At 44.5% G+C, this 25,970-nt stretch overlaps 1 protein-coding gene across 1 annotated transcript; it reads left to right on the top strand.

Moving 5' to 3' along the window:
* Positions 1 to 370: 370 nt before the first annotated feature.
* On the top strand, positions 371 to 21,671 carry FAXC (failed axon connections homolog, metaxin like GST domain containing; the record flags this gene model as incomplete). Its single annotated transcript, XM_082276803.1, has 6 exons — positions 371 to 639; positions 1,101 to 1,236; positions 6,538 to 6,734; positions 13,898 to 14,115; positions 19,732 to 19,848; positions 21,388 to 21,671. 6 exons carry the CDS (start codon positions 371 to 373, stop codon positions 21,669 to 21,671), a joined length of 1,221 nt encoding a protein of 406 aa, XP_082132929.1.
* Between the last annotated feature and the right edge of the window lie 4,299 nt (positions 21,672 to 25,970).

Genomic DNA, 25,970 nt, shown 5'->3' on the forward strand with positions numbered 1-25,970 from the left:
GGAGCAGCGCGGCGATGCTCGGACCTGAGGCATTTTCACAGGGCCGGCTCACATGCAACCCCCCGGGCGTGGCACAGCGGCTCCTCGACCTCAATTTTGGACAGCGACTGCCAGGCCCGGGGTACTCCGCAAGGGCAGGGCAGGACACACCCGGCCCAGTCCACCCCATCCCCTCCTTCTCCTCCCCATCCCCTCCCTTCCCAGCCCGGCCGCGCAGCCGCGCAGCGCCGGCCGAGGGAGCCGCCGGAGCCGCCCAGCGCGCCGCGGCCCTTCCCCGCCGCGGGGCCGGGCTGGGTCCGGCAGGACCGGGCAGGGCAGGACAGCGGGGCTCGGCGGCTCCGCGGCGGGGGATGCGGGTGCCGGGCGCAGGATGCTGTGGGGGGTGGGCCTGGCGGCGCCGCGCTCCTGCGTGGCGGACCTGAGCCGCAACCGCAGCCTGTCGCTGGGCTGGTGCGCGGGGCCCGAGGAGCCGCCGCCCGCCTTCTATGGGGGCGAGATCATCGCCTTCCCGCTGTCGGGCGGCGGCGGCACCATGGCGGCGCTGGGCTCCGACTCCTGGTGGAAGAAGACGCTGTACCTGACGGGCGGAGCCCTGCTGGCCGCCGCCGCGTACCTGCTCCACGAGCTGCTGGCCATACGGTGAGGCTGCGGGGCTGCCGGGCGGGAGCGGCGCGGGGGCTGCGGCGCTGCGAGCCAAGGGTGCTCCGCGCCGTGCCGAGCCGGCGCTCGGAGCCGCTTTCACCTGCGGGGTCAGGCTGGCGAGGTCCGGCGGGTTGGTTCTCTCCTTCACCGTGTTTTTGCCATTTACGTATTTCTTTTTTCCCGTTCCTCCCCGTTTTCCCCCATTCGCCCTTTGCAGCAGCGCAGGAGGCGGCTCCGCGGCGAGCCCTGCGCTCGCCCCCACAGGTGGCCCAGGCTGGGCCCTCTCGCTGCTTGCGGACCCTGGCAACCAAAGCCTGCAGCAATCCCCTTAAAGGCTGACGAGTGTGTTGCCAGGGCGAGGGTTTCTCCTTTGTCTGTTTAATGTACTGATGTAACACGCACCTGTCCGTTTGTTTGTTTTCTTTTTTTTTTTTTAATTCTGGGGTTTTTTTTGACAGGAAAGAGGAAGAGCTTGATTCGAAAGATGCTATCATACTGCATCAGTTTTCAAGGCCTAGGAATGGCGTTCCGAGTTTATCCCCGTTCTGCCTGAAAATGGAAACGTACTTGAGGATGGCTGATTTACCCTACCAGGTACATTGTGCAGTTTGCCTTTGCATTGCAGCTCTCTGTAATTGCATGAAATGGCACATAGGCATCCTGCTTCTCCTCCCCCCAGTCTGTCTCACCCAGGGAGATGTAAACATACACCTACAGCTGGGTGGGTATGCCAGCACTTTCATGTCTCCAATTAAATTTGGTGTATAACCTTCAAAGATATGACTTGAATAAGATTAGTCTGGAACAGCTGTAGATTAAACTGGCAAAGCTGAGTGAATGTTAAGAAGTTAACTTGGCTGGAAATGCTGAAGTGGGTGAATAGTCTGGAGTTCATGTCACGCTAAATAACACCCCAAAACTAAAGCAGAACACTGTTTGATCTTTGAATTTCACCACGCTAAAGACATCAAGATTAGACAGCTGCAGGTTCTTGTTTTTCTGGAGGCCTTATCTCTGAAGCTCTCCTGGGAAGAAGCACTTACCTTTTGCTTCACCTCCCATGGCTAGTGCTTCCTCCCCAGTGAAGTGAGACAGGATTGCTTTTAGAGGTCATGAATACTGCTCCTTAACTGTGGTTGGGTGTATCCCGTGCTGTCTTCCTGCAGGGAATGAAGCCTGAGCTACTCCAGCGAATGAAAGCTGTGGGAGCAGAAACTTGAATCTCGTGGTCTTGCCCGTTAGCATCGGGGTCGAGTTGGGATGCTGCCAGTGTGGCACACACCTTGTTGTGGTGTTGGCAGGCTATACAGCACACAGGCTCTTTGAGACATGGGATGGTTTTCTTTTTTTGTGTGTGTTAAGCACTGAATGCCTTTAAGTTGATAAAATAGTGGTGAAATATATAACTTAAGATCTTAGGTAGAAGAAATGTCTGGGGTTTCTTTCCTTTTTTCTTCTCCCTCTGTTTTTTCCTAAGTGATGTAAATTTTCCTTTATCTCAAAGAGATTGAGCTGTGGGTAAGTTCCACACTCAGCCCCCAAGTGGTTCAAATCACTTCTTACTGCTCCATACCAAGGTATTAGGAAGAGTGTTTTGCCTAAGTCCAATGTTGTACAGAGGAAAACCAACCCTATTACAACTTTTTTTTAACACATTCTCCATTGATGTTTAGCTTCATGTGTGGCTAAACTCCGTTACATTGGAAGAGAAAAGAAGTCTAATTCGTACGTTTTGCTTAATTCTTTAAAAGCCTGAGTTTAAAGTTTTCTTACAATTCAGTGGTACTTGAATCAGATGCTTGGGAGTACTAAAGAGGAGGACTTCCATCCTATGGGATGTATTTTTCTCATTTAGGTTTACAGAACTTGTGAGATTCTGAAGCTTGAACATGTCCTTGGAGCAGGAGGACTTTGTGCACATTGCTTTTCTCAAAGTGATTTTGGTAGAAATTGCACGTTTGAGGGGATGACTCTCTTGGTGGGATGTGTTTTCTTTCTAATGGCAGCTGATGCAGTTCAAAGGTTTGTGATGGTCAAGTTTGCTCTGGTGGAGAGTAGCTAAAGAAAGCTGCATTATAAAAGATGGTTGTGACAGGGCATGGTCTCTTCTAAAAGATAACACAGCATTTATGTGACTCAGGATGGAGTCCTTTAGAGAGCTCATGCTGCTCAGAAGTCACACAGTTTTTCCGACAGGAGTTTCCAGAGGGTTATCCTCCCCTCTTTATTTTCTGTACTGAAGGTCAGCATTGTTTTTTGGTGTTGCATCTCTCTCTACCCTACTCACTAGCTGTGAGCACACTAAACTGACAAGACAATCGAAAGCAACAGTCCTCCCTTCAGCTGCTTCCTCTTGTCCCTTCCTGCACATGCTGTTCTGTGGCAGGTCAGGCTGATCAGAGCTGGCCTAGCTAGAGCCATGAAGTTACAGTTTATTTGCTTTTAATTCAGCTTGGTTCCCCACATGCTCTGTGTGGCATTTTGCAGGAGCAGGAACGGATCCTGCAGGTGCTGGGAACACCAGGTTGCCGCTTTTAGCCATGCTGGCTTACATGGTCTTGTGGTGCTTGTGGGGTTCCTGACCCTCTGAAAGGTTTTAGAGATAAGTTTGGTGGAGCTATCTTATGAGCTGAGCACGAAGCTCCTTTTTTCTAGAAGTGGATTTTGTTTCTGTCCTTGTGTTAGGAGTATGGTGCTGTATTGGGTTCTGGCAGGTGGAGGAAAGTATGGATGCTGCTGTGGGATTGAGCATGAGGGGAGCTGAAGGGGACACTGTTCTTGGCTGGAGTTTCTTATACTCTGCCTGTAGACTTTGATTTTGTTCCCTCATGACTGTGTTACCCTTAGGACACTGTTGGTGACAGAGGCATCCTTTGGCTGCCTGGCAGGCGGTGGGGTGGGTGTGTAGGGGGATACAGCAGGATCCAGAAGGAAACACCTTGCTTCCCTGCACACTCTCAGGTGCCACGATGGAGAAGCGCTGCAGGTGGCAGCTGGTGCTCATCCCAGGAGACCTGCTGCAGTCATCACCTTGCCGGGGAGGGGCTGCTTTGAAGGGGGGGGTTATGAAACGGAGTAAAGAGAAGATGGGAAGGTGCTCAGACAGCTTTTACTCTTTTGATTCCTTGTGTTTATTGTAGTGCATCAGACTGTCCAGTATTGTGCTGTGTGTTACACAACATGCTTTAATGGCACGTGAGGGTTGGAGTAGAGTGACATATTCCTACCTTACTCTCATCTGAATTTCTCCCAACACGTGTGCTCTTGTCACAGGTTTTCTTGAGTCTGCCTCTCTGTGTGAGAGTTTTCCATTAAAAATGATTTGGGCAGCCCCACCCCAGCTGGGCTGTCATAATCCCTGGCTGGGTTTTCAAAACATCGATGCTTTTTTTGGTAAAGCTTGCTTTGAAAGAGCCCCTTCTAAGTCGTCATCGAGATCTTTTGGGTATTCCTGGATTTCCTCAAGAACATGAAGAGCTGAGCCTTTATGTAATCTAATAAATAATTAGCACAGCAGGAATGTGCTGTTTTCATGCCAGGTCTGTGGAAGTGGTAGCATCCTTAGCAAAAGACATGAGTAAAAGTAAAATCATAAGTAGGAGTAATTGAAAATGTGAAATCTAATTTCTTCTGGATAGTACTGTAAAATTACCCCAGAAATTCCTTGTGCCATTCTTTTTATAAATTCCTCTATAAATGAGGTTCTGTAGAGCTATTGTTACTGTTCCTTTGCAGACACTTAATGTACCATGAAGTGTGAGGGGATATTCTTTTGGTTTGCTTTTGGTTTTTACTAATACCATAGCTTTTCCCTGCTTAGCAGCTGGAACAATTTTTAAGTGGAAGATCAATAAATATTTGATAGCAATTAGCATGAGCGATAAGGATACAGAGGTTTCAAGCCTAAAAATGCCTGTTTGAGAACAGCGAGTACGAGAACAGTATAACAGATTTCTCAAGAGACTAAGGTTTTTTCAGGTCACTGAAAGATATTTCCTATTTTGTTTGATCAACCTTATGTAATGAAACACGAAAATATTTTTAGGCAATGTATTTATATGTATTGGATATATGTGCTTGAAGAAATGTGCAGCTGAATAATAACAACTTGTTTTTTTCTGGGCTGCAAATGGTATGGACTGCAGTAATTGCAAGATGTAATAAACACATCTTTAAGTCCAGTAGCTTCTGCAAAACATCAGCGTTTGTGCACAAGAAGGGAAATATCTTACTGGAAGGGCTTAATGAAGATTAAGCCAGGAATGCTCAGTGTCTTCTAAACGCTCTATGTAGTTCCAGGAAAACCTTGTGCTTCTGTAATAAAGTGACAATGAAAAATTGTGGAAATGTATCAGTCAATCTCAGTGCTTGAAAGACCATTTTTGATGAAGGAAAGATCTTGGAAGGTGGAAGGATGGGGCAGTGCTCTCCTTTCAGTTTCAGATGTTCAGTGGTTTTAGAGCTTGGCCGTGGCATTGGCCCCTGTGTCACCCACACGTGCAGGTGGGAGGGATTCAGGTGCTTTATTCACCCATGCAGGGGTGCAGTGGATGAGCCATGATATAATCCAGTGTCCCCACTGTGCTGTTTGTTTGACCACAAACCCTGGAAGAGGCTACAGCCAGAAGGCATTGTTTCCCAGAAGTGCTAGCCATTTGTTTTCATCCGGAAGGGAAGAGCCTCTGGGAATGGCTGCATGATGGCAGTGCAGTGCACATCTGCATTTGGAGTGGCAGCCAGGATTCTGGCCCTCTCAGACTGAGTGGGAGGCGTGCTCTGGTGTATGCTTCTTGCTTCCAGAGTGCCTTAATCCATCTTAAGTGGATTCAGGAAGGGTAGATACTTGAGACCCAAACAGATTAATCCAGAACTGCAAACGCTAAACCTCCAGCAATTAGGAGCTAAGTCCTGAAATACTTAAGGTGACTGCCCGAGACTGAGTGCAGAGCCTTTATGGTGAGCCTTTACTGGTCAGCTTTCTGAGCTAGGAATTTTTATTCACTGAGTAACAGGATGAGAGGATGGGAATCACAAGAAAGGAAAAAAGTTGTGCCTTGTATCTGTGTCTTCAGGAGTCAGAGAATTGAAGACAAATGTCTGATCATGTTTTGGCAGCCAGCACTTCCTCTCATGCTTGTTTCTTGAGACGTAAATTCTCTAATCTCAGTGTTTCACCTTGTCATGGGAAAAACACGTTGCAGCTTCTGTGTGAGTGCTCTGCTGAGCAGGTATAGCAGTATTCAGCAGTGCAGTAGTGCTATACTGTGCTGGGCTCTTGGGATACCCAGTTGTAACAAGTATGTGTATAAATGTCTGAGATTTCTAAGTTTTGAAGTTGCAGAAAACAGATTTCCCCTCTGCTCAGGAAGGGAATGATATGCCTTTCATATATGCTTGTGGATGTGAGTGTTTTGTCTGTGGAGGTAATGCAGCCATATGAGTTGGGTAGCGAATTTGTTTCTTTTAATGTAGTTTTAACATGAAAAGTGCAGATGTGTGCAGGAACCGAATTCAGTTGTGAGTCCCGTGAGTTAAAACTCCTTTAGAATAACGGGCCCAGTCTTCTGGGAGATCTGAGCATCTCTAACCCTTAAATAACCCAGGTATTGAAATAATATTGTATCACATGGCATTCAACATAAAAGTATATAATACCTTGCAGGGCTTGGAAATAACTCTATCTGAATTATTGTGTAGGGTAAAGCTGCTGCTCTGGTTGAATAGCCACTGCTACTCTAGAGTATTAATTAAAGAAAAAGGTTTCTTGGATTTGTTGATTTGTTTCTTTAAAAACACAGAAAATTATTTAAAAATATTTATTCTCATTGAAACAGAACCTGAAGGGTGGTTTTTGTCTGTATATTTGTTTGTTTACTTGATTTTTTTTTTTCTTAGAACTATTTTGATGGAAAACTTTCCCCTCAAGGGAAAATGCCTTGGATTGAATACAATCACAAGAAAGTGTCTGGCACCGAGTTCATTATTGACTTTTTGGAAGAGAAACTTGGAGTGAATTTAAATAAACACCTTGGTCCACATGAAAGAGCTGTTTCCAGAGCTGTGACCAAAATGGTGGAGGAGCACCTGTACTGGTAAGCTTGCATGGCAAAGCTGGCTGTGTTCTTGTGCTGTCAGATCTGCCCCTGAGCTTGGGCCTCGACATGAATGCTTATTTTCTCTTGCAGAAAGCCTGGGTACCCAATTATTAGCTTCACAACTCTTCATCCTAGGAAACTACTGCTCCTTTCTGTGTATGAGGGGGGATGAGCCAGGGATAATTCCCTTGAAAAGTTGTGCTGTGTAAGCAAGGTAAAGTCAGGCCCTTTGGCTGCAGCTTTGTAGAAGGAAGCAGCAGTGGGATGCTCCTCTGTCCTGTTCAGTGTGACCTCTGTATAGGAGCAGCCTTGTTAATAAAGACCAAAAGATCAAGGTGGCTGAATACATTTGTGGTTTGGGGGGTGTAGAGGAATAAATCCAGCATTTGTGATGAATCCAGAATATTGTTTTCTTATTTTTACTGATTTTAATTATGTGTGAGTGATTACAGTACGGATCATTGCCTTTCCTGTGACAAAGGATACTCCGATTGATATGTGTTGTTGACAATACTGCCAATCAGTAGTGTACAGTGTTAGTCTCAGTATCCTGAGAAGCTGAAGTATGGATATGAATGGAAAATAGAGAGAACCTTTCTGGTACTTTATGCATTTTACTGACATCTTTGAAGATAGTACCTTTGATTTCCTCTGTGCTTTACATTTCAGTCCTTTTTAAGTGCCCTTTCCAGTTTGGGCATAGAAGCATCAGGTGGACATGCATCTTGGATGCTGCCTTTGCTGCCTTAGCAGGCCCAAGGCTTTCTCCCAGTAGTTTAATTTCTAGTATGCATTTAAGTCCTTGCTACACTAAGTTTTGCATTTATGTTGCACTTTTTTCTTCAAAACAATGTGTGATTTTTAAATTGAATGCATTTACCTGCTTTTTCTTTCACCTTTCGATCAAAGACCAGCAGCAACATGTGTACGTATGGTTCTTCAAATAATTTTTAGTGTCTCCTGAGAATAACTTTAGCATTCAGTAATTAGCAGATTGAAGTGATTTGGTTTGGAAATTAAATCTCTGCCTTCCAAGAAGTGTGGCCTTCCCTAATTATACTCATCGGCAGTGTCATAGCCTCCCAAACATGATACAAGCAGCCTGTAAATTAACATTTCTATTGGTTCATTTTTCCACCCTCAGTTATTACAGCTGCCAAAGGGAGGATGAAGCCCTTTAGTCCCCTAATGCTTCATCTCCTTGCCTTAGTGTCAGTAGTTTCGTGGTTCACAGATTTAGATTTAACTGCGTTAAATGTATCATTACTGATGGCAGGCTTATGCTGCTGTTGTGTCTCAATTACAAAGTGCTTTCCTTTGTGAAGCTGTTGTCTGTCCATCCAGGCTCCCCTGGAGCTGGCTGGGCACTGCTGGACATGACAGAGGCAAGTGTGGAGGACAGGTGTTGCAAATTCAGGCACTGGCCCAGAGAAGGGGCATGAAAACAGGTGGACAAAGTTACATCAAGAACAGAGATGTGCATGCCTGGATGTGTGTCCCTGTTGCCTTTCCTGTGTAGTCACACAGCTGAGTTCCTCCAAGGCATGTATTTTTGCTGCAGTGCAGTAAGAAGTCCAACTTAAGTCTTACTGTATGTTCCTGTGGCTGTACCAGAGGGTCCATATGTTGGTGAGGTTACACTTTGCAGATTCCTTGTAGTAGGTGTTGCAGTTGTACTGCTGTACTTCCTGGAGAACCGCTTTGACCATCCTGTAGTTACACCAAAATAAAATCAGGCTTTTGTTGTGTAGGACCATATTTCTCCTTGACAGCATTGCATCTGTGGTTGTGGGATCTGTCTCTGAACCTTTCCACTTCCCACCAGATGCTTAGGGTTTGTTCTTGATGTCCTTGTGTCCCATGGGGAGGAATTTGGAACAGTGATTGCCTTTCTGTAGAATAAGGTATATAAAACCAAGCCTCCAAAGCAGTGATACGTAATGTGGTTCCTATTGTTTCATTGCCAGCAGCATGCAGAATAGCTTCATCATAAATAAGTAATACTGTAGTACATTAATTGGACAAAGAAGAAAATTACATCCTGTGGTGTGCTGTCTCTGGGTGGAGCTAATCGTGGTGGATGTTCAGCATTTCCTCCAGAAGTGTTTAGCTTTGCCAAGGCAGTTGCTTATCCTCAGCAGTTAGTGCCTCTTACAGGTGGAAGTGGCTGCTCTGGCTGGAGATGAGAGCAGTGCGGGGCTGCTGAGAACCTCAGCCTCTGGACACCCTCTCTCCACCCGGGCTGTGGCACCTGGCAGGGCTGAGGCAGAATGACAGCAAGTGAGCACGCCTATTTCTGTGCTGGGGTTAGACCATATCTCTGGGATGCACAAGACTGATTTGGATCTGGTGCCGGAGCTCCAGTCCCTGGAGAGTGCAGTAAGCTATCAGGCTTTTGCTATGTTTAATCGGCAAAAGAAAAAAAGTCCTCTAAGCTGAATGGCTGTTGGGGTGAGCCAGTGAAGAGTTGGAAATGGAACAATTTTGTGGCCCTCACCCCAGGTCCTGGATCCAATGCAGACCTCTGTCATCTTCTGTTGGCTTGCTCTGGGTAACCTCCACTACCTGCAGTGACCCTTGGGCCCCCAGAAACCAGTGGGGTACCCACAGCCACCTTTGGGGAATGCGTTGGCTTTTTGGTGTAACTGCAGCACGTTTGTGGGATCAGACCTCTGGTTAAGAGAGGTGTGATTCTCACTTCCTGCTGGGCTCGACGACACTGCTGGGATTCAGGTCAGGCAGCCCCTGGTGCCTGAAGGGCTAGCAAGTGCTGCGAGATGCTTTCTGTCACTTCGATCTCAGGAGACGGAGCGTAGGTCGGTGGCACTAATGTGCTTAGTGAGAACATAAAGCCTTGAATATTCGGCTTAAGCTGAAGACTAACCCATTAGATTGGTTGAGCTGTATTGTCAAACACAACTGTGGTGATTTATAAATGTGTGTGTATGTGTGTGCATATATATATATATACACACTTGCAAATACATTTGACTTATTTCTTGCTTTGTCTTTCAAGAAGCAAACATCATATGTGATGAATGCTTGAAGTACAGGAAGAACATGGTATGAGAATACAGATGAATCTCACTTTGGTCAGTATTCAGACTTGCCATATGTTAAATGTAAAATATTTTTATAATGTAAATATGCTTAAATACATCAAGCCAATTTTAAGAGCAGTGTCTCTCCTACTGCTAACAGTGATGAGGCTTGAATGCCGCTGGAGGCTTAAATGCCAGTTGCCCTGAGAAATTGCACAGCAGGTTGGGTTTCTACAGCTGATTGTGGAATTAATTTGTTATAATACTTCTGTGTTTCAAGAAATTCTAGTCTGCACAGGTTCAGATATGAAAAATAACCCCCAGTTCACATCCTTGTGAATGCCTCCCCCTTGCCTTGAAGTTCAGACAGTTTTGGGATAATCAGGCAAGCTGCTGTTGATGAATCACTTTCTTCATCTCCTCGCCTGATTTATGTATTGAGGCCAAAGCTGCTGTTACATTTAGACTTCGGATTTACCCCCACAGCATTCCTCTTTAATGCATTATTGTTTTATTTATACTCTTAAGATTTGTACAGATGTGCTGGCACAAGTGCGAATGGTAGTGTTTCCCAAAATGCTTCGTTCAGGCCAATATTTAAAATAATTATGTCATCCCATAAATACCTACTCTAGTGTAAAATGTATAGTTGTGCTGTACTGAAGTAGATTATGTAGACTACCCAATTTCTGGCATTTCCTAACCTTTTGTAATATTGATAATATTCTACTAATGTAATCTGAGCAGAGGAGTGATGGGTGGAATTAAATGCTGAGAAGCATGTTTTGGTAGAAGACACAAATTAATGAACCCTTGAATAGAATTCTTTTAACAAAGTGCTTGTAAAGCCAGTTTTAAAAGTGTTTTTAACTCTCCCTGAATCGGAGCCTACTTTTTTCCTTGTTTTGTGTACTCAGAACCATAAAATTTTGGAAGTAAACTCTGTGATTGTCTATTTAGCTGCCTTAATTGCTCATGTAAATTTGAGATTTGGGACATGTAACAGTTCTGCTCATTCAAAGTGACAAGCAGATGTCTTAAGATTTGTGCTTGACAGTTTAGCCTAAGCAGGATTGCCTAAATCCTGTGCAGTTGTCTGTTGCTGTCCTGGTCATTAAACACCTGCTCTGATTTCTGCCCCTTCCAGACCCAAAGACCTCCTCTCCCAAGGCAAGCAAGTTCCCCTCTAGGGAACTGTATTTTTGCTTTAGAGGATGGGCCAGTTAGCTTTGTGGGAAACCTTGTTCATTCTGTTCTATGAAATTCAAACCATTTTGGACATGGTTGATCACTCTTAGTGTGGTGCCAGCTCACTGGTATGCTTGGAGTGAGCAATAATGATGGCAAGTCCATAGGGCCAGGTTTAATCTTGTACAACTGTGGTGACTTAAAAAATGCTGCAGTGGAATGTCCTGTGTTCTTTTTCTGTTTTGTTTTGGCTTCTTTTTCTTGTTGCTCTTCTCCAGGCCAGGCCTGTTGTCCTAAAGCAACTAAATTGTATTGCAGAGTTGCTACATGAGGCAGGTCAGGTCCATCCTGGGGAAGGAGGGTCTTTGCAGCAAGACACAGCAGTGCTTTCAGAGAGCAAGTTTTTCTAGGCTTACTCAAGTAATAAATAATAACTTACAGATTGGGAGAAGAACTCATTGAGAGCAGCCCTATGGAGAAGGACTTGGGGGCTCTGGTGGGTGAAAAAACTGGACATGAGCCAACAGTGTGAGATGGCATCCTGAGCTGTGTCTAGAGAAGTCAGGGGAGGTGATTCTCTCCTTCTACTCTGTTTTTGTGAGAGCCTACCAGCTCTGGGGTCCCCAGCATAAGAAAGATCTGGACTGATTAGAGCAGGTCCAGAGGAAGCCACAAAGATGATCAGAGGACTGGAGCACCTCTCCTGTGAAGACAGGCCAGGAGAGCTGAGGTTGTTCAGCATCGAGAGCAGAAGGCACCAGGGAGACCTCGTTGTGGCCTTCCAGCACTTAAATGGGGCTGATAAAAAAGAGGGAGAGTGACTTTTTACATGGGTGGATAGTGATAGGACAAGGGAGAAGAGTTTTAAAATAAAAGAGGAGAGATGTAAATTAGGTGTTAGGAAGAAGTTCTTTACTCCAAGGTAGGTGAGGGATGGGTTGCCCAGAAAGGTTGTGGATGCCCTATCCGTGGCAATACTCAAGGCCAGGTTAAATGGGACCCTGAGCAACCTCATCTAGTGGGTATTATCCCTGCCCATGGAGTGGAAGTAGATGATTTTTAAGGTCCCTTCCAACCCATGTCATAGTATTGTAATTATTTCCTAGTGTTCTCATCAAGAGTTCTTCCTGTTCAGAGCTGTACCTGCTGAAGGGACCTTGTCCTTTGCCAGGCCTGTGAAACATGACTATTGCAATGTTCTGCTCTAGAGAGTGCCCCTATGCCTTCAGCCCGGCCTTCTTTCCATCTGTCTTAAATCCTTAAAACCGTTGTTCCTGGAACAGGGCAATCTCACACCACATCTTCCAGACAAAGTCAGTGCTTTACGAGTTTCAGTAGTTCTTTACTGCTGTGCTTGTTGGCTTCATATTCCTCTTGTGTTGCTGGTGCCTCTGCTAAATCTGGCTCTGATTCAAACTTTGCATTGCTGAAACCTGCTCAATGACTTGAGTTCATCCATCAAGTTTGAAAAACCAGGACTGTGCGTAACACCCCATTAGAAAAGTGATATTGAAGCGCGTGAAATGTCAGCAGGATGCTTTTGTTACAATTACACAGTGCAAGAGGTTGTGGAGAAACCTGTTGAGGGTAGAAGCCATCAGTAGCAGAGCAGGTGCATTTTTGTTTTTCTCTGTTTATACATTAGCAGCAAAACCTGTTCACACCTCACTGTTACTGACTACAGTGAAACCAGTTAGAGCCAAAGGCACTGAACTGCAGTGGGCAATGTGAGTTTGATAAAATGTACATTATGAAAAGAAGTCACAGGACTTCTCCAGGAGATACTGGGGTTTTTTTTGTTCTCCTTTCCTTTCTTGAATTAGGTGTACCATATCAGCACTAAGGAAATTATGTGGAGTTGGAAATATGTACAGTGATAAAACTGAAGTTATATTCCAAACTAAAACAATGAAGCCTTGGAATGGCTTGGAATGGAATATGTGCATCAATTCCCAGTGTCTCAGACCCCGCAGGCTTCATATGTTTATCTTGTCTACTTCGACATGTCTTTAGCTGTTTTTCCAACATCCCTTGAACTTGGTGACGAAAGTTATATATATGGTCTTTTTAGTTTATTTGTAATTTCTGAAGATGCTGGATATTAAAAAAGTTAATGTTTCTTAATTCATAAGTTTCTGGAGCAACAAATCAAGATATGTTTGCCTATAATATTAGTAAAGAACAAAAACACATGTAGGAAACAAAAATTTAAGCTGATGAGACAAAATTTTATGAAAAGACTTTTTAAAAGAATATTGTTTGCCATTCAATAAAGCATGGAAGGCAACAGAGTCCTTTAGAAATGTCTCTCTCTTAAAATCAACATTTTGAAGAGAGGAAACTGTACAGGAGAAAACCGACCCAATAACCACTACCTCTTAATTTTTTATATTTTATTTTTAAGAGATCGTGTTATTCTTCCTTTCTGAGCAGAAGAGAGCTCTTCTGAAAAATTACTGCTTCAGTATTTATGTTGGAGAAAAGTTACTGCTTTCCTAAGTGTCAGCAGTATAGAAAGGAGAAAGGTTGGTGGGAAAGATTTTTTTTTGGGGGGGCTGTTTTGTTGTTGTTTTGCCCAGGTCTGTGCAGTGAGTCATCTTTAGCTAATAAATCCATTTGGCACTGTGTTATGTTACACGAGTTTAGCAGAATTCTGCAGCTTTTTCTTTATATTTCGGCGTGAATCTCTTTTTCTCCTGAAGTGAGTCATGATTTAATGAGAGAATAAGCACTGGGCAGTCTGCCTAAGTACTGCAAAGTGGATTTGCTCTGCTGGCACTCCGAGTTGCCTCTGAGTCTTCTGTTTGTGGAAGCTACTTCTCCATCAGGGCAGTGAGTGCTCACCTGCCCGACCTCTCTGCGAGCCTCCACAGGGTGGTGTTGGGCTCTCTGGGAATCATGCTGCTGTAACTTATTTCTGCATCCTTCTAGGACTTTAGCTTATTGCCAGTGGGTGGAAAATCTTCATGAGACGCAAAAGATGGTTTCGCTTTTTGGTCCCTTCAGCGACTTGCTGAAGTGGATCTTTTGCCATCTGACCAAAGGAATCGTGAAGCGGGAAATGTACGGCCATGGCATTGGGCGCTTCTCGGAGGAGGAGATGTACACGCTGATGGAGAAGGACATGCGGACTCTGGCAGGCCTCCTGGGTAAGGTACAGTGAGTTGTGGTGCTCTGTTCACAGCCCCTCTCTCCACAGGGTGGAATTGACCTCCAGTGCTTCCTGACAGCTTGATCACACACAAATAATCTCATTTTGGCAGAAGCAAGAGGCTGTCATTCAGTGCCTTCCTTGCTCTGGCAGAGACACTGTTTCTTTTCCTGCTGTGTCTAGAGGCATAAGAGGCTTCCTTCTCTGAGCACTGAGTATGTGTATGTAGAGGAGCAAACCTGCTATTTTGGAAGAGCATTTGGCCGTATGAAATTAGGAAAATGTAATGTTTAGTTCTGCAAATGAAACCTCTTATTAATACCTATTGTGGGGGGTGGGGTGGAGTGTATGTGTCTCATTTTTTACTTCCTGGTTGTATTTCCTTTCCTGTTTTTTATTTGTGGCTGTTTGACAGATTGTTATGAGGTTGCCTTTTGAAAACCCTTTGCAGATGTTATTTTGATGAACTGCACTTTGTTGTGTGTGGTTAGTGTCAGCAGCTTTATTCAAAGCTCCTAGTAGGGGATGGTTCTGTGTTGTCAAAATAGGTGGGTTTAAACTTCTTGGTTGTCTTGGGTGAATCCCATACAGTTAGTCTTAAGGTTGACTTCACTTACCTAGAATTACATGAACCTCATCTCTGTTGTTTGGCTCAGGCTGAAATCTACACTGGAGCTGTTTTGCACTGTGCTTCTTGCCTTCTGGTCCACTGAGAGCTAAGCATATTGTGCATCTGTGTAAAACTTGCATTTTGAGGAACTGATGTGGGGCAGATTGTCACTTCCCATGAGCTTATGTCTCCCTTGTGCAAGAAACCGAGAGATGGTACCTGTGTGGCTGCTTTGTTCCTGTAATAATTGCTTTAAAGAGGTGGCTGAGTGGAGGACAGGAAGATGCCTCCCTGCCCTGTGCTGCAGAGGGGGGACACACTGCACATGCTCTAAAGAGACAAGTGCGGGGTGCATCCAAATGGAACAAGCTGGGGAGAGCCCAGAAGAAGGCAGAAGCTGAGTGCTTGCTGAGAAAGGGAAGGAAAAAACATGCTTCTGGACTTCAAAGCTGTTTTGTAAAGGAAGGTATTTGCAGTGGACCCGGATGGGGCTGTGTAGAGTTTTCTGTAATTTTGTTTTCTGAAACAAACCTGTTGAGTTTCTGGATTGGGAACAAGGTGGAAAAAAAGAGCTGAGGTGCACGGACACAATGGGCAAGGGGAAGATTTGTTGACAGCTCCTCTTTTGACAGCACTTTTTTCTGATACATTTTGTTTGTTAACAGAAACAATTACCTATTCTAGTGCCTCTTCAGAGAATATCTGTTGTTTGGAGGTTAAGAGGTCCCTTTTCTTTCAGAGGGAGGAAGGGAGGGAACAATTCATTTTAGAAGAGGAGGTCTGGTCGTACCTGCTGCAGAGCTGTGGCCAGCTCAAGGTACTCTCCTCTGTGGAACTATTGATGCTGTAGTGTTGAGATTGGCACTGCATGGCTCCATGCTCATCACAAGGAGGAGTGGGGTTGCGACAGGAGCTGGAGCAAGTTCAGTCTTGTGACTTAGTAGCTCAGCAAAGCCCCCTGGTTCTGGTTAGACAACTCTGTCAAGCTGAAAGGAGTGACAGTGGATATGTCTCTGCTAAAGTCATCCATGTCTGCCAAGAGCAGACAGAACCTTCAAGAGAAACTAAAATGTGTGCCCGAATACCTGTAAAAGTCTCTAGATTTGCTTATTTCTGTGGAGTCTATACTGACACTCAGATTTGTAAAATTTCAAGTTCAAAGGGATCACATAATTATCTAGACAGATCTCTGTGGATTAGACTGCTTGACTGCTGTCTTGAGGCCTGTGCCTTTTCGCTGGCTTGAGAATGGCTTTCTAAAAGCTATCCAATTCTAATTATGAGATTTCAGCAGGTGGAGGTGCCACCACTTGTATTAGTAATTGCTGGCAGATGTTAGTCCCTATCTAAATCTGTTCAAAATTGGGCTTGTTTCAAATGAGAGTTTGTTCAATTCTAGCCTGCAGGCAGATGCTCTTCCTAGTTTTTTTCTCCCTTCCTCGGTGGCTTGGGTCATCTCCCTGTGAAGGTAAATGCTACAATCAGCCTCTAGCTTTTGTGGGAAATACACTGTAAATCCTCAAGCACTTCTTCACTATATCAAGTTTTTAATTGTATTGTACATATGTTACCTGCACAGTTTTTCTTCTTACTTCCAGATTGTTGTTGAGAATGTGCTTGTGTACTTCAAAAGGCCTTGATGGGCATTTGCTGTATTCCTGTTACTTTATTACATTACCAGCTGTATATCGTACATTTTTTTTCATTTTCCTCTCTGAAATGGATGTCAGATTAGTCAGTGTGCAGTTACATGAATCATTATATTTTCCATTTTGATTATTGGTGAGTTTGTCTACTTTCCTGTAACTGCCTTGATTTTCATTAACATCAGTATGCTCATGTTTTCTCCAGCCATCTGTTTATGGTTGGGTCTACTCACCGTGGCCTCCAGGTAGTATCCTGGAATGGGGACAGGAGGTGGGATGAAGACTTCCTCCCTGACTAGAGGCTCCCCTGTTTCAAAGGGGGAAGGAGAAGGCAGTCAGTCAGCTTATTGCCTGCACAATCTTTGTGAGAGTCCCTTCCATATATATGTATCTAAGTGTTTTCCCAGAAGAGGACGTAGTTGGGATTTTGGCTGTTATCTTAAGAGCTTGAAAATGATGTCTATGGTGCAGAATAGCTGCACATACCAAACTGTAGCTGTCAGCCATTCAGGCATATCAGATTAATGCTCCCTTTTTTAACAGGGGCCATTCACATGGGAAACAAGAATAACTTTTAATTCTAAGAGCTGCTTCCAGAGAATGATAACATTGCAGCTGCCAGTTCTTACGACATTCGTTTTGACTCTTCCAATCACATATTTGGTGCTTTTTTTTCTTTATTTTTATTTCTGAGAAAAATTTTTCTATTTCCCTTATACATATTTCCCTGACAGACTCCTCCAGATCCTCCAGAAATTGGAGCTAATCCCACTGTGATGGATCAGCCTGTCCCATTGGTATCATCTTTCTCTCTGTCCTGCAGTCTTTAAACCACAAATGTAATTTCCTTGTATTGTAGCAGTTTTCTGCTGCCTGGTAGTAGTGTAAGAAAGTGTGGGGAATGAGCATAAGAATTAGCAATATATAAAAATACACATTTTGGTAATCATTTAGAAGAGGCAAGTGAGTGAGCATAAATCTGTTGGTGCCCTCTCAGCTGTCGGCCTCTCAGACTATTTTGGTAGATGGGGACTTTGAGCAGGGAGTTGCAGGCCAGCAGCTTCCTGAAGTGGATTTTGGAAAGCATTTGATGCTTTGTGGAGGGCAGGGGTGCTCAGAGCTGAAAATTTAGAGGTTGGACTAACGTGAATGTGAGCCTCTGAAGTGAGTTAAGTGCCCTGTAGCAGCCTGCGAGTGCTGTACATGCCTCCGTGGAAGGGTGCAGGTCTTCTGCCTGTGTCCCACAGACCTGTTTCTTGCCGGGGTTTCTTGACCCAGTATTGAAGTAGCTGCTTTTATATCCTCTGGTGCGTGCATTTGTAAACAGTGGTGCTGTGTACTCTCAAATTCCTGGGCAGTACAAAGTTGATCCAAGTCCAGTGTGACCAGGTGGTTTCATTTCTGTTGGATTATCCAGGAGATGCAGAGAGGTGTTTGAGATGACCAGCGCTATGGCAGCCTGGATATGACAGACACTGTGTAATCTTGCCTAAAAACAGACATAGATATACCTGATCTCTCAGAAAGTCTTCTGGACTAAAGTTGCACTGGAAGTTTTGAGAACAGGTTGGAAATGGTGGGAGAAAATGTGCACAGATGCCTTGTTTTGTGGTGCAGCATGACTTAAAACCAGATTTGGAGTTTTATGATCCCACAGGTTTATTTTCTCCTCTTGCCCCTTGTTTCCATGCACCTGAAGGTGTGGGGTGTTTTGCCTGGGGAATTGGAGGGTGGGATGGTTTAGCCCTCACTCAGTGCCTACTTTAGTTGTAGGAAGATGAAAATTACAGTATTTCTTCCCAGCATGACATCATTATGGATTGAATCTCAAGACCTAGTTGTATGGTGCTAAATTCCTGGTGCTGGCATATAACTGTGGTTTAGGGACCAATTTTTGAGCTATGTTTGAGACTGATGAGTGCTTAGGTGTCAGATAAATACTGAAAAGACACAACATTTACCCTGTACAGAGTTTTCAAACAATAGATTGATGGAACTGTGAAAGAGCTGGGGGGAGTTAACTCCATGTTCAAATGACATCTGACAGGCCAGAGAAGGTTATTGTTACTGGCTGTTCCTGAGCACTGTTTTGCTGTGCTCTTGTGCAGGGGGGTGGCAGCATTCCTTGTACTGTACATTGGAATTTGATGCATTTTACACTGGACAGTTCCTCTGGACTTGCTCAATAAACCTAACATTGAATAACCTGCTGAATTACAGGCAGCTTGGAAGAATGTCACGGGGAGATGAGATAACTGGATTTTTGGAATTCAATTAGGTACCACATTTCACAGAGTTTATAGCACTTTGGGCTGAAGCAGGAGCAGTGCAACCAGCTAACCTGACCTCTGCAATACTGCCTGTTTCACTGTGTGCTCTGTGCGTGGTCTTTGCTCCAGGTCTCCTGCCTGTGAGGGGAAAACAAGTCTACAGTGGATGTTTTGTTGCAGACAGTGGCTTTGAAACATGTATTTTCTTCCCTGTCTTAGTTAATTATCCGTCCATTTGTGCTGTGGTGGCCATTTAGGACCACCATGACTCTGGGGTGCCCGGAGAGGTAAACAGAATTTCTGTGTGGAGCAGACATGTCCCTCCACTGTGCCAGGCCAGTCCCAAAGGGCTGCCGTTTCACTTACTGCCTGCATGCCTGACACGCCTCAATTTGATTTCTACCTGTCAGGAGTCAGTGGGGGTGAGGGCACCGCAGTGGTGGTGTGTGAGAGGACCTGTTCACTCCTGCCTGCAGCTTTGCCCTCTTCCTGGAGATGCAGGTCATTTCTGAGCAGGTCTGACTGGTGCATCCATTTCATCCTGAGCAAACAGGGAGAGAGGAAAGCTTTGGGTGTGACTTTTCTTTTTCCAGCTGATCGGATGAGTAAAATGAACCTGGATCTGCATGGATGAGAGGTAAAGGGTGACCAGCTTCTTTCAGCAAGTTCATGATTTTGAATAGTGGTTGAGTGGTTTTGGGTTTGCACCAAGGCGAAAATGGTGCTTTCAGGCATCTTGTAGCTGCAGATCAGATTTTAAATGCAGCTGAACGAGTACAGTGTGTGAGTGCTGCCAGCTGTGAGGAGCAGAGGAGGTTCCTTGGCCAGTGGTGGCTCTGTAATTGGCCTGGTTATAGAAGTCATGAGCACAGGGGAAGCTGCAATAATGGATTTCACTTGCTGAACCCTAGAAGTGGCTTTGAACCATACTCAGTCTTGAATCCCTGTCTTTGAACAAGTGAACCTTTTAATTTCAATAATTTCACTAAAACAAATATGCTAAAGGTGGGACTGTGATTTTTTTTTTTTTTTTTAAATTTGGGGAAAAGTGACATCCAGTCAAGAAATATTTGCTGTTGTATTTACAGGTGACAAAAAGTACATTATGGGATCAACTGTTTCTACTGTTGATGCCACTGTCTTTGGACATCTGGCACAGGCAATGTGGACATTACCAGGGACTCGACCAGAGAGACTAATCAAAGGTAAGAAAGCTCTCTGATTAAAAGCTCTTGGTGGCATTTTCCATGTTTAAACTCGGAGTACCTTGGAACGACATTTTGAAGACTGCCAGTACTTCAGCAGATTGTTCTTGCCTTTCATGTAGCATTTGTATCCTTTAATGTTGTTTTCTCTTTAATGTTCTACACAGTAATTGTTTTTATTTCTTCACTTGATCTTTTCCCTGTCTAACGTGGCAAAGCCTTAAAGCCTCTAAGGAGTGAATGCTGGGTAGAGTATGAGAAAACAGAAGAGTAGCCATTAGCCAAATTCTGCTGAACTGAGTACTTTCCTTGATAGTAGAACTGCCAGTGCTGTTGTCCCACTGAAATTACAGCCTTTGCTGTTCTTGAAGATGCCGGACAAGGAAGAAATCCAGCTTGGCTTTGGAGTCACTTTGCTTTTGCATGAGTTGGAAACCAACATACCCCTCCTCTCCACAGAGGGTTGTTTCCTTGTTTGATTTTTTTGGTGGGGCGATACAGATGTTAAAGTACATCTTGCATCCCTTTTCATAGTAAAAGATAGCATGAAAAATGGGGAGAGCTAAGGAGGAAAAGGATGTAAAATAGTGTAAAAGGAATGAATCTGACCTGTAAACCTACTCTGTGCAAGAGAGCTCTGCTAAACCTGCGGTTAGGAGGCACAGACTTAGTCTTTTCCTCAGATAATGAGCACTTGAGAGGAGGATATAAATATTGGCTATGCAGTTCTTCCCTTTGATGTCTGGGGCATCATGGGTAAAATTCTGAAGGGCTCATTGCTTTCTGGAAGGATTACTATGCTTGTTGAATTAGTTCGTCTCTAACGAAACTAAATAGAAGATAATAGATTGAAATATCCAAGCAGTGTGGTTGATTCTCTGTACCCATCCACCTACTCATGCTGTTATGAGTACAGGTTTTACATGCACTTCCCCTTTAATACACTGTTATTTCTTTCTTATTTGAGTTTTTTTATGCTTTATTTTGTAAGCATACATGTATTTATAAACATGAGGCATAAGATACTAAGGCTGGGAGCAGTAGGAGTGAGCCTGTGGCCATATTAAATGTGAATTTATGCTGCAGCCAACGCTGCCATCTGGTGGTGGACCCCCCAAATTCACTGTATTTAATAAGCGTACTATGCCATCTCTAAGATAAAATTCTGTCTTTAGGAGCCAGGTGTCTGCAATTAAGAAAAAAGTTCTACTTCAAAAACCATATGATATTAGTGTCTTGTCTTGATTTCTTTTTGTAGAGGTTGAATTTGGGATACTTACTTCGCTATTTGTGTGAACATGCATTTGCGATTATTCCTGTGTAACCCTTCTTGTTCTGTGTAATACATGTTTTAAGTTACATTAAAGTTAAAAACAGAGCTTCTGAGAGGATTGATGGCATCTTGGAATTTTGAAGCTTCTTTGGGAAGACCCTGTACAGTTTGTTTCCAAACACAGATACTGTGTTTTTGCATCATCAGGTGAGTTAGAGCATTATTGGCTGGATATATTTACTGAAGTCTGTTGTGTTGTGTTGCAGGTGAACTAATTAACCTTGCTATGTATTGTGAAAGAATAAGGAGGAAATTTTGGCCAGAATGGCACCATGATGATGACAACACTCTGTACGAATCTGAGGAAAGCAGCGAAGCAAGCAAGACTTACTCCCCTTTGCAGGACTTCAGTTTTTATTCAAGGACAGAAACATTTGATGAGGAAGGGAACAGTATTTCCCAAACCCCTGACACAGATTACACTGGACACTCCCTCTTTGATTCAGATGTGGACATGGATGAGTACAGAGATCAAGAACAATGCAAGTGATATGTACAAGCGTCTCCCATTGTGCAGATAAGCTGTTTCTTGGGATCAGTCTGATTTGTTTTCTTCTTCAGGTCAGGGAGAGGTTTATACCACTTTGGAAGAGACCATTGTGCTTGATTCAGCTGTCACATACTGCTTGGACTATTTCAGCCGTATTTCATTTTGTGTAATTGTTCAGGTGGATCAAGGTAAACACATTTAAAACACACATGGGCAAACTGGAGGTCTAGAGGGTAGCAGGACCTTTCAATCTGTTTTTGTTGATGTTCAAAACCAGATCCCCCATTCAAGTGGGACGGACTTCTGGGAAGTGGAAAATTTGTCACAACTGGTTTGTGTTGATATCTTTACAGCAGCGGGTTGAGGACAAAAATGGAAGAGGTATGACTGGCACAGCTTTCTTCCATGGAAGAGAGTGATTGATGCTGTAATGAAAAGGCCCTGGTGGTGTTGGTTGACTGCCATTTCAATATAAGCCAGTGGTGTGCCGGGGTGCATCAGATTCATGCAGCACCCTGGCCTGTATCAGCAATAGTGTGGCCAGCAGGACCAGGACAGTGACTGTCCCCCTGTCTCAGCACTGGTGAGGCTGCACCCCAGATCCTGTGTTCTGTTCTGGGCCCTTCACTACAAGAAAGTCATTGAGGTGCTGGAGCATGTCCAGAGAACAGTGAAGCTGGTGAAAGGAACTGGAACACAAGTCATGTGAGAAACAGCTGAGGGAGCTAGGGGTGTTTATTTAGCCTGGAGAAAAGAAGTCTCAGGGAAGACCTTGTTGCTCTCTACAGCTGCCTGAAAGGAGGTCGTAGGGAGGTGGGGGTTGGTCTCTTCTCCCAAGTAACAAGCTCTAGGATAAGAGAAATGGCCTCAAGGTGTACCAGGGGAGGTTTGGATTGGATATTGAGAAAAACTTCACTGAAAGGGTTACCAAGCATTGGAACAGGCTGCCCAGTCACCATCCCTGGAGGTATTGAAAAGCCACGTAGATGTGGCACTTCGGGGACATTGTTTGGTGGTGGACTTGGTAGTGCTGGGTTAACACTTGGAGTTGATGATCTCAAAGGTCTTTTCCAACCTGGAAGATTCTGTAATTTGGCAGTTTCAGGGGAATTTTGTTCGATAGCTACCGGTACTTTGGGTGCATATATTACAGCGTCTGCAGGAAAGAACTGCTCCCAGTTCTTTTGGAGACGGTCAGGGAAGGATGGAGGAAAATATATTCCTGCAGAAAGGAGCTGGCTAGTGTTTCTTATTCTTTGCAGAAGGTTGAAATCACCACTCTAGAATATTTTTATTTAGGAGGGAGATGTCAGTGTTAACTCCTCTGGAATGTGTGTTGGTCAAATTTCTTCCATGTTTTTGAATTACTATTATGTTTCTACTCCCTGCCCATGACTGCTGTCTGCTATTTCTAGGCAAGGCCAAAGAGCTGGGATTTGTTGCTAAAAGCCTGGTGTGTCTCAGCAGTGGGTGCTTTGTGCTCTTCACCAACAGACATAGCACACTCATGAAGTTTGCAAAGCAGTTTGAGGTATTAGTAGGCATGGGATGCTGTGTAATTGCAAGATGTTGGCCCAGATAATGGAATGCTTTATAGCTGCCTGGGAAGGTGCTTCAGTGGGTGCTGGGCACTGTGCTAGGTTACAGTGCACAGTCCCTTAAGCCAGTGCAGGGAAGGTGAGATGGGACAGTTCCTTCAGCACCGCCATGTGTGTGGGGAATTCAGATACTGAAAGCATGACCAGAACTGGATCTAAGTTGCCTTTGCTAGCGCCTCTGTGTATCTGGATCTCAAAACAATTGCAACATGCTTCATGTTCTTGTCTCCCTAAATGCAGATGAGAATAAATCCATTGGATTTACTCACAGCTCCAAAGTTGAGCATGTACTTCAGTGTTGCTTGGCCACGATTAGTTGATTTTAGTAGAAAGAAGAGAGCATATCAAACATACTGAGCTGTTGTGTTTTTAAATATGCATATAAAATTGGGTATTCGACTGCAGACTTTGTTGGTGGCCTATTTTGATTATGACTTTCTCAGTGATTTACAGTTAGAAGAATCAGGATCCCTCAGCAAAATTTTTATAATGTGCTGGTTTGCCAAATGTTCTAGGAGTGGACAGGGCAGACAACTGCTTTAGGATGATAATTGTTGGTAGTTGTAGTGAGTCTGGAGCTTGAAATAACTCCAGCATTCAAAGAATAGCTTGCTCCCTTGGGTTCTGGAGTGCTTCCTCTGGGGAAACATGGAGTTAACCATGGCTTTGAAGGCAGGGACATCTTTGTATGCAGTGAGGCCCCAGTTCTGTTCATGCATGGGAGCCGCTGCAGTGAGAGCTGACAAGTTTGTTGTGAATTTACACCTGTTTCCAGAATCCCTAGGCATGTCCTTGGAGCCATGTTCCGGTCAATGTTGTGGGCAAGTATCATTTGCAAAGTGAACCAAAACTGAGAAGGAGGAAGATATCATCCAGTTACTTGAGACCCTTCTCAGGAAACTGAGCACAAGAGCAGGGCACAAGAAGATAAGTCTTGGGCTTGAAATTGCAGAGGTGATGGCCTGAAATGCCTGTGTAACTCCATGGCCAAGTCAGGAGAGATTTTATCTGCAAAAATGTAGGTATTGATATTCTGAATGAAAGGATAAAAAGCTCCTATTTAAAAGCATTAGCGTGTTGGAAATTCTGATGGAGGTGTTCTCACTCATTTACTGATGCATGTTTGAAGGGTGTGCATTCTCCATTCGTTCCGCATTGCGAAGCGTGCTTGCAGCAGATGAGTCCTAGTCATTAAAAGCCCAGCCTCAGTTCAGTAGACTGTATCACCTTTGTAGCTTGGGTGGGCTGACAGATTTGTCCATGGCAGTGGCCCTTGAAGCACAGGTTAAGCAGAAGTCAGCAATACCGCTGTGCCCTGCCATGTGTGTGGCCGATCAGGATTTTGTGTGGCTGCAGGCAGTGGTGGGTGCAGAGCCAGGTGACACCAGCGCGGTGCACAGCCGGTGCCACCATGGCATCGCTGTCTGCCAGCGCTTGGAGCTGCTGCCGTGGCAGGTAGAGCTGATGCCAAGGCACAGGGACCTGTGCCAAGGATGGAGGTGTTTTGCAGGGCTGTGATTATGTTCTTTGCTTTTGTGTCAAATAACTGGTGTGTCTCAGCAGATGCTGAACCTCATCCTGACCAGCCAGGTGATGGACATGCCTTTGGAGGAGGTGAAGAAGGGAGAATCAGGAGGGTTGCAGAAGGAGAAGCATCTTTTTGCTGTCAGCTGAGTTTTTCAGGGTTCATCACTGAGGTGAATGTATTTTGCAGCTTACCACATGCCCGTCCCTTTCTGAGGGGCTACTCAACTTACTTCAGAGGAGAGGTTAGTTGGGAGAAGTTAGCCAGCTTTGTCCTCATGACAGCTACTCTCAGTAAAGTTAGCAGTTTTGATTTTGGCCGTGTTTCAAATTAGAGGTGAAATTAGGAAATGGCATCTCTAAGAATTTATAGGTGTAGTATTTTGTCCAGGCAGGGTAGGAAACCCTTGGGTTTATTTGTCCCTTCCAGAAAGAAATACTGACTGTTAGACCTCTTTAAAAGGATTTAACCCATGCATTTTCTTCTGAAAGCTGTCTTGGTAAATGGTTGTGGGGAAACAAAAAAAAGTTTAAAAAAATAAATGAAAAAGTGTTCATTCATTTTGATTTGCATGGAAAAAAAAAAAAAAAGATGTGTTTTCTTAAAAAGGGAACAATTGTTTCTGACTTTCCAAAATTTTGCTAAAAGAGCAATGTTTTCTTAGTCCTGCAGTGTCTTTTTTTTCCCCCATTCCATCTTATCTATTTTTAATGTTAGTGCTGAGGGGCTGTACAGAACTAAAAATAGTCGGAGAGCATCTTTATTTCCTTTTGGCTTTTTTCCCTTTTTTTCCTCCCTCACGGATCAAAATTGCAAGCGAGTCCATTGTAGGGGTGCTGGAGGTCCAGACTGTACTGCTGGTGGGGTTGAGGGTCAGCAGGTGTCTCTGCAGCCATGAAACCTGGGACAGCTGTGAGTTGCCAGCTGCATGGCAGGTGAGCTGGGATAGCGACTTCTCTCTGGAGCTGGAGGCTGATGGATGCCACGATGTCGTGTCTGAGGTGACATAGACCACATAAGGTTTTTCCCTGGCTGGGGGTCCCTCTGCCACAGCCAGAAACTCACTGTGGAGTTAGGAAGGGTTCAGGGGCCCTTGACAAGAGTCAGATGTCAGTGGTACCAGCACCAAACCTGGTCCCAGCCACAGCCCCAGCCTGGTTTGGGGTAGATGGTGGT

This window comes from Coloeus monedula, assembly GCF_965178545.1.
Source record: "Coloeus monedula genome assembly, chromosome: 2".
Lineage (NCBI taxonomy): Eukaryota > Metazoa > Chordata > Aves > Passeriformes > Corvidae > Coloeus > Coloeus monedula.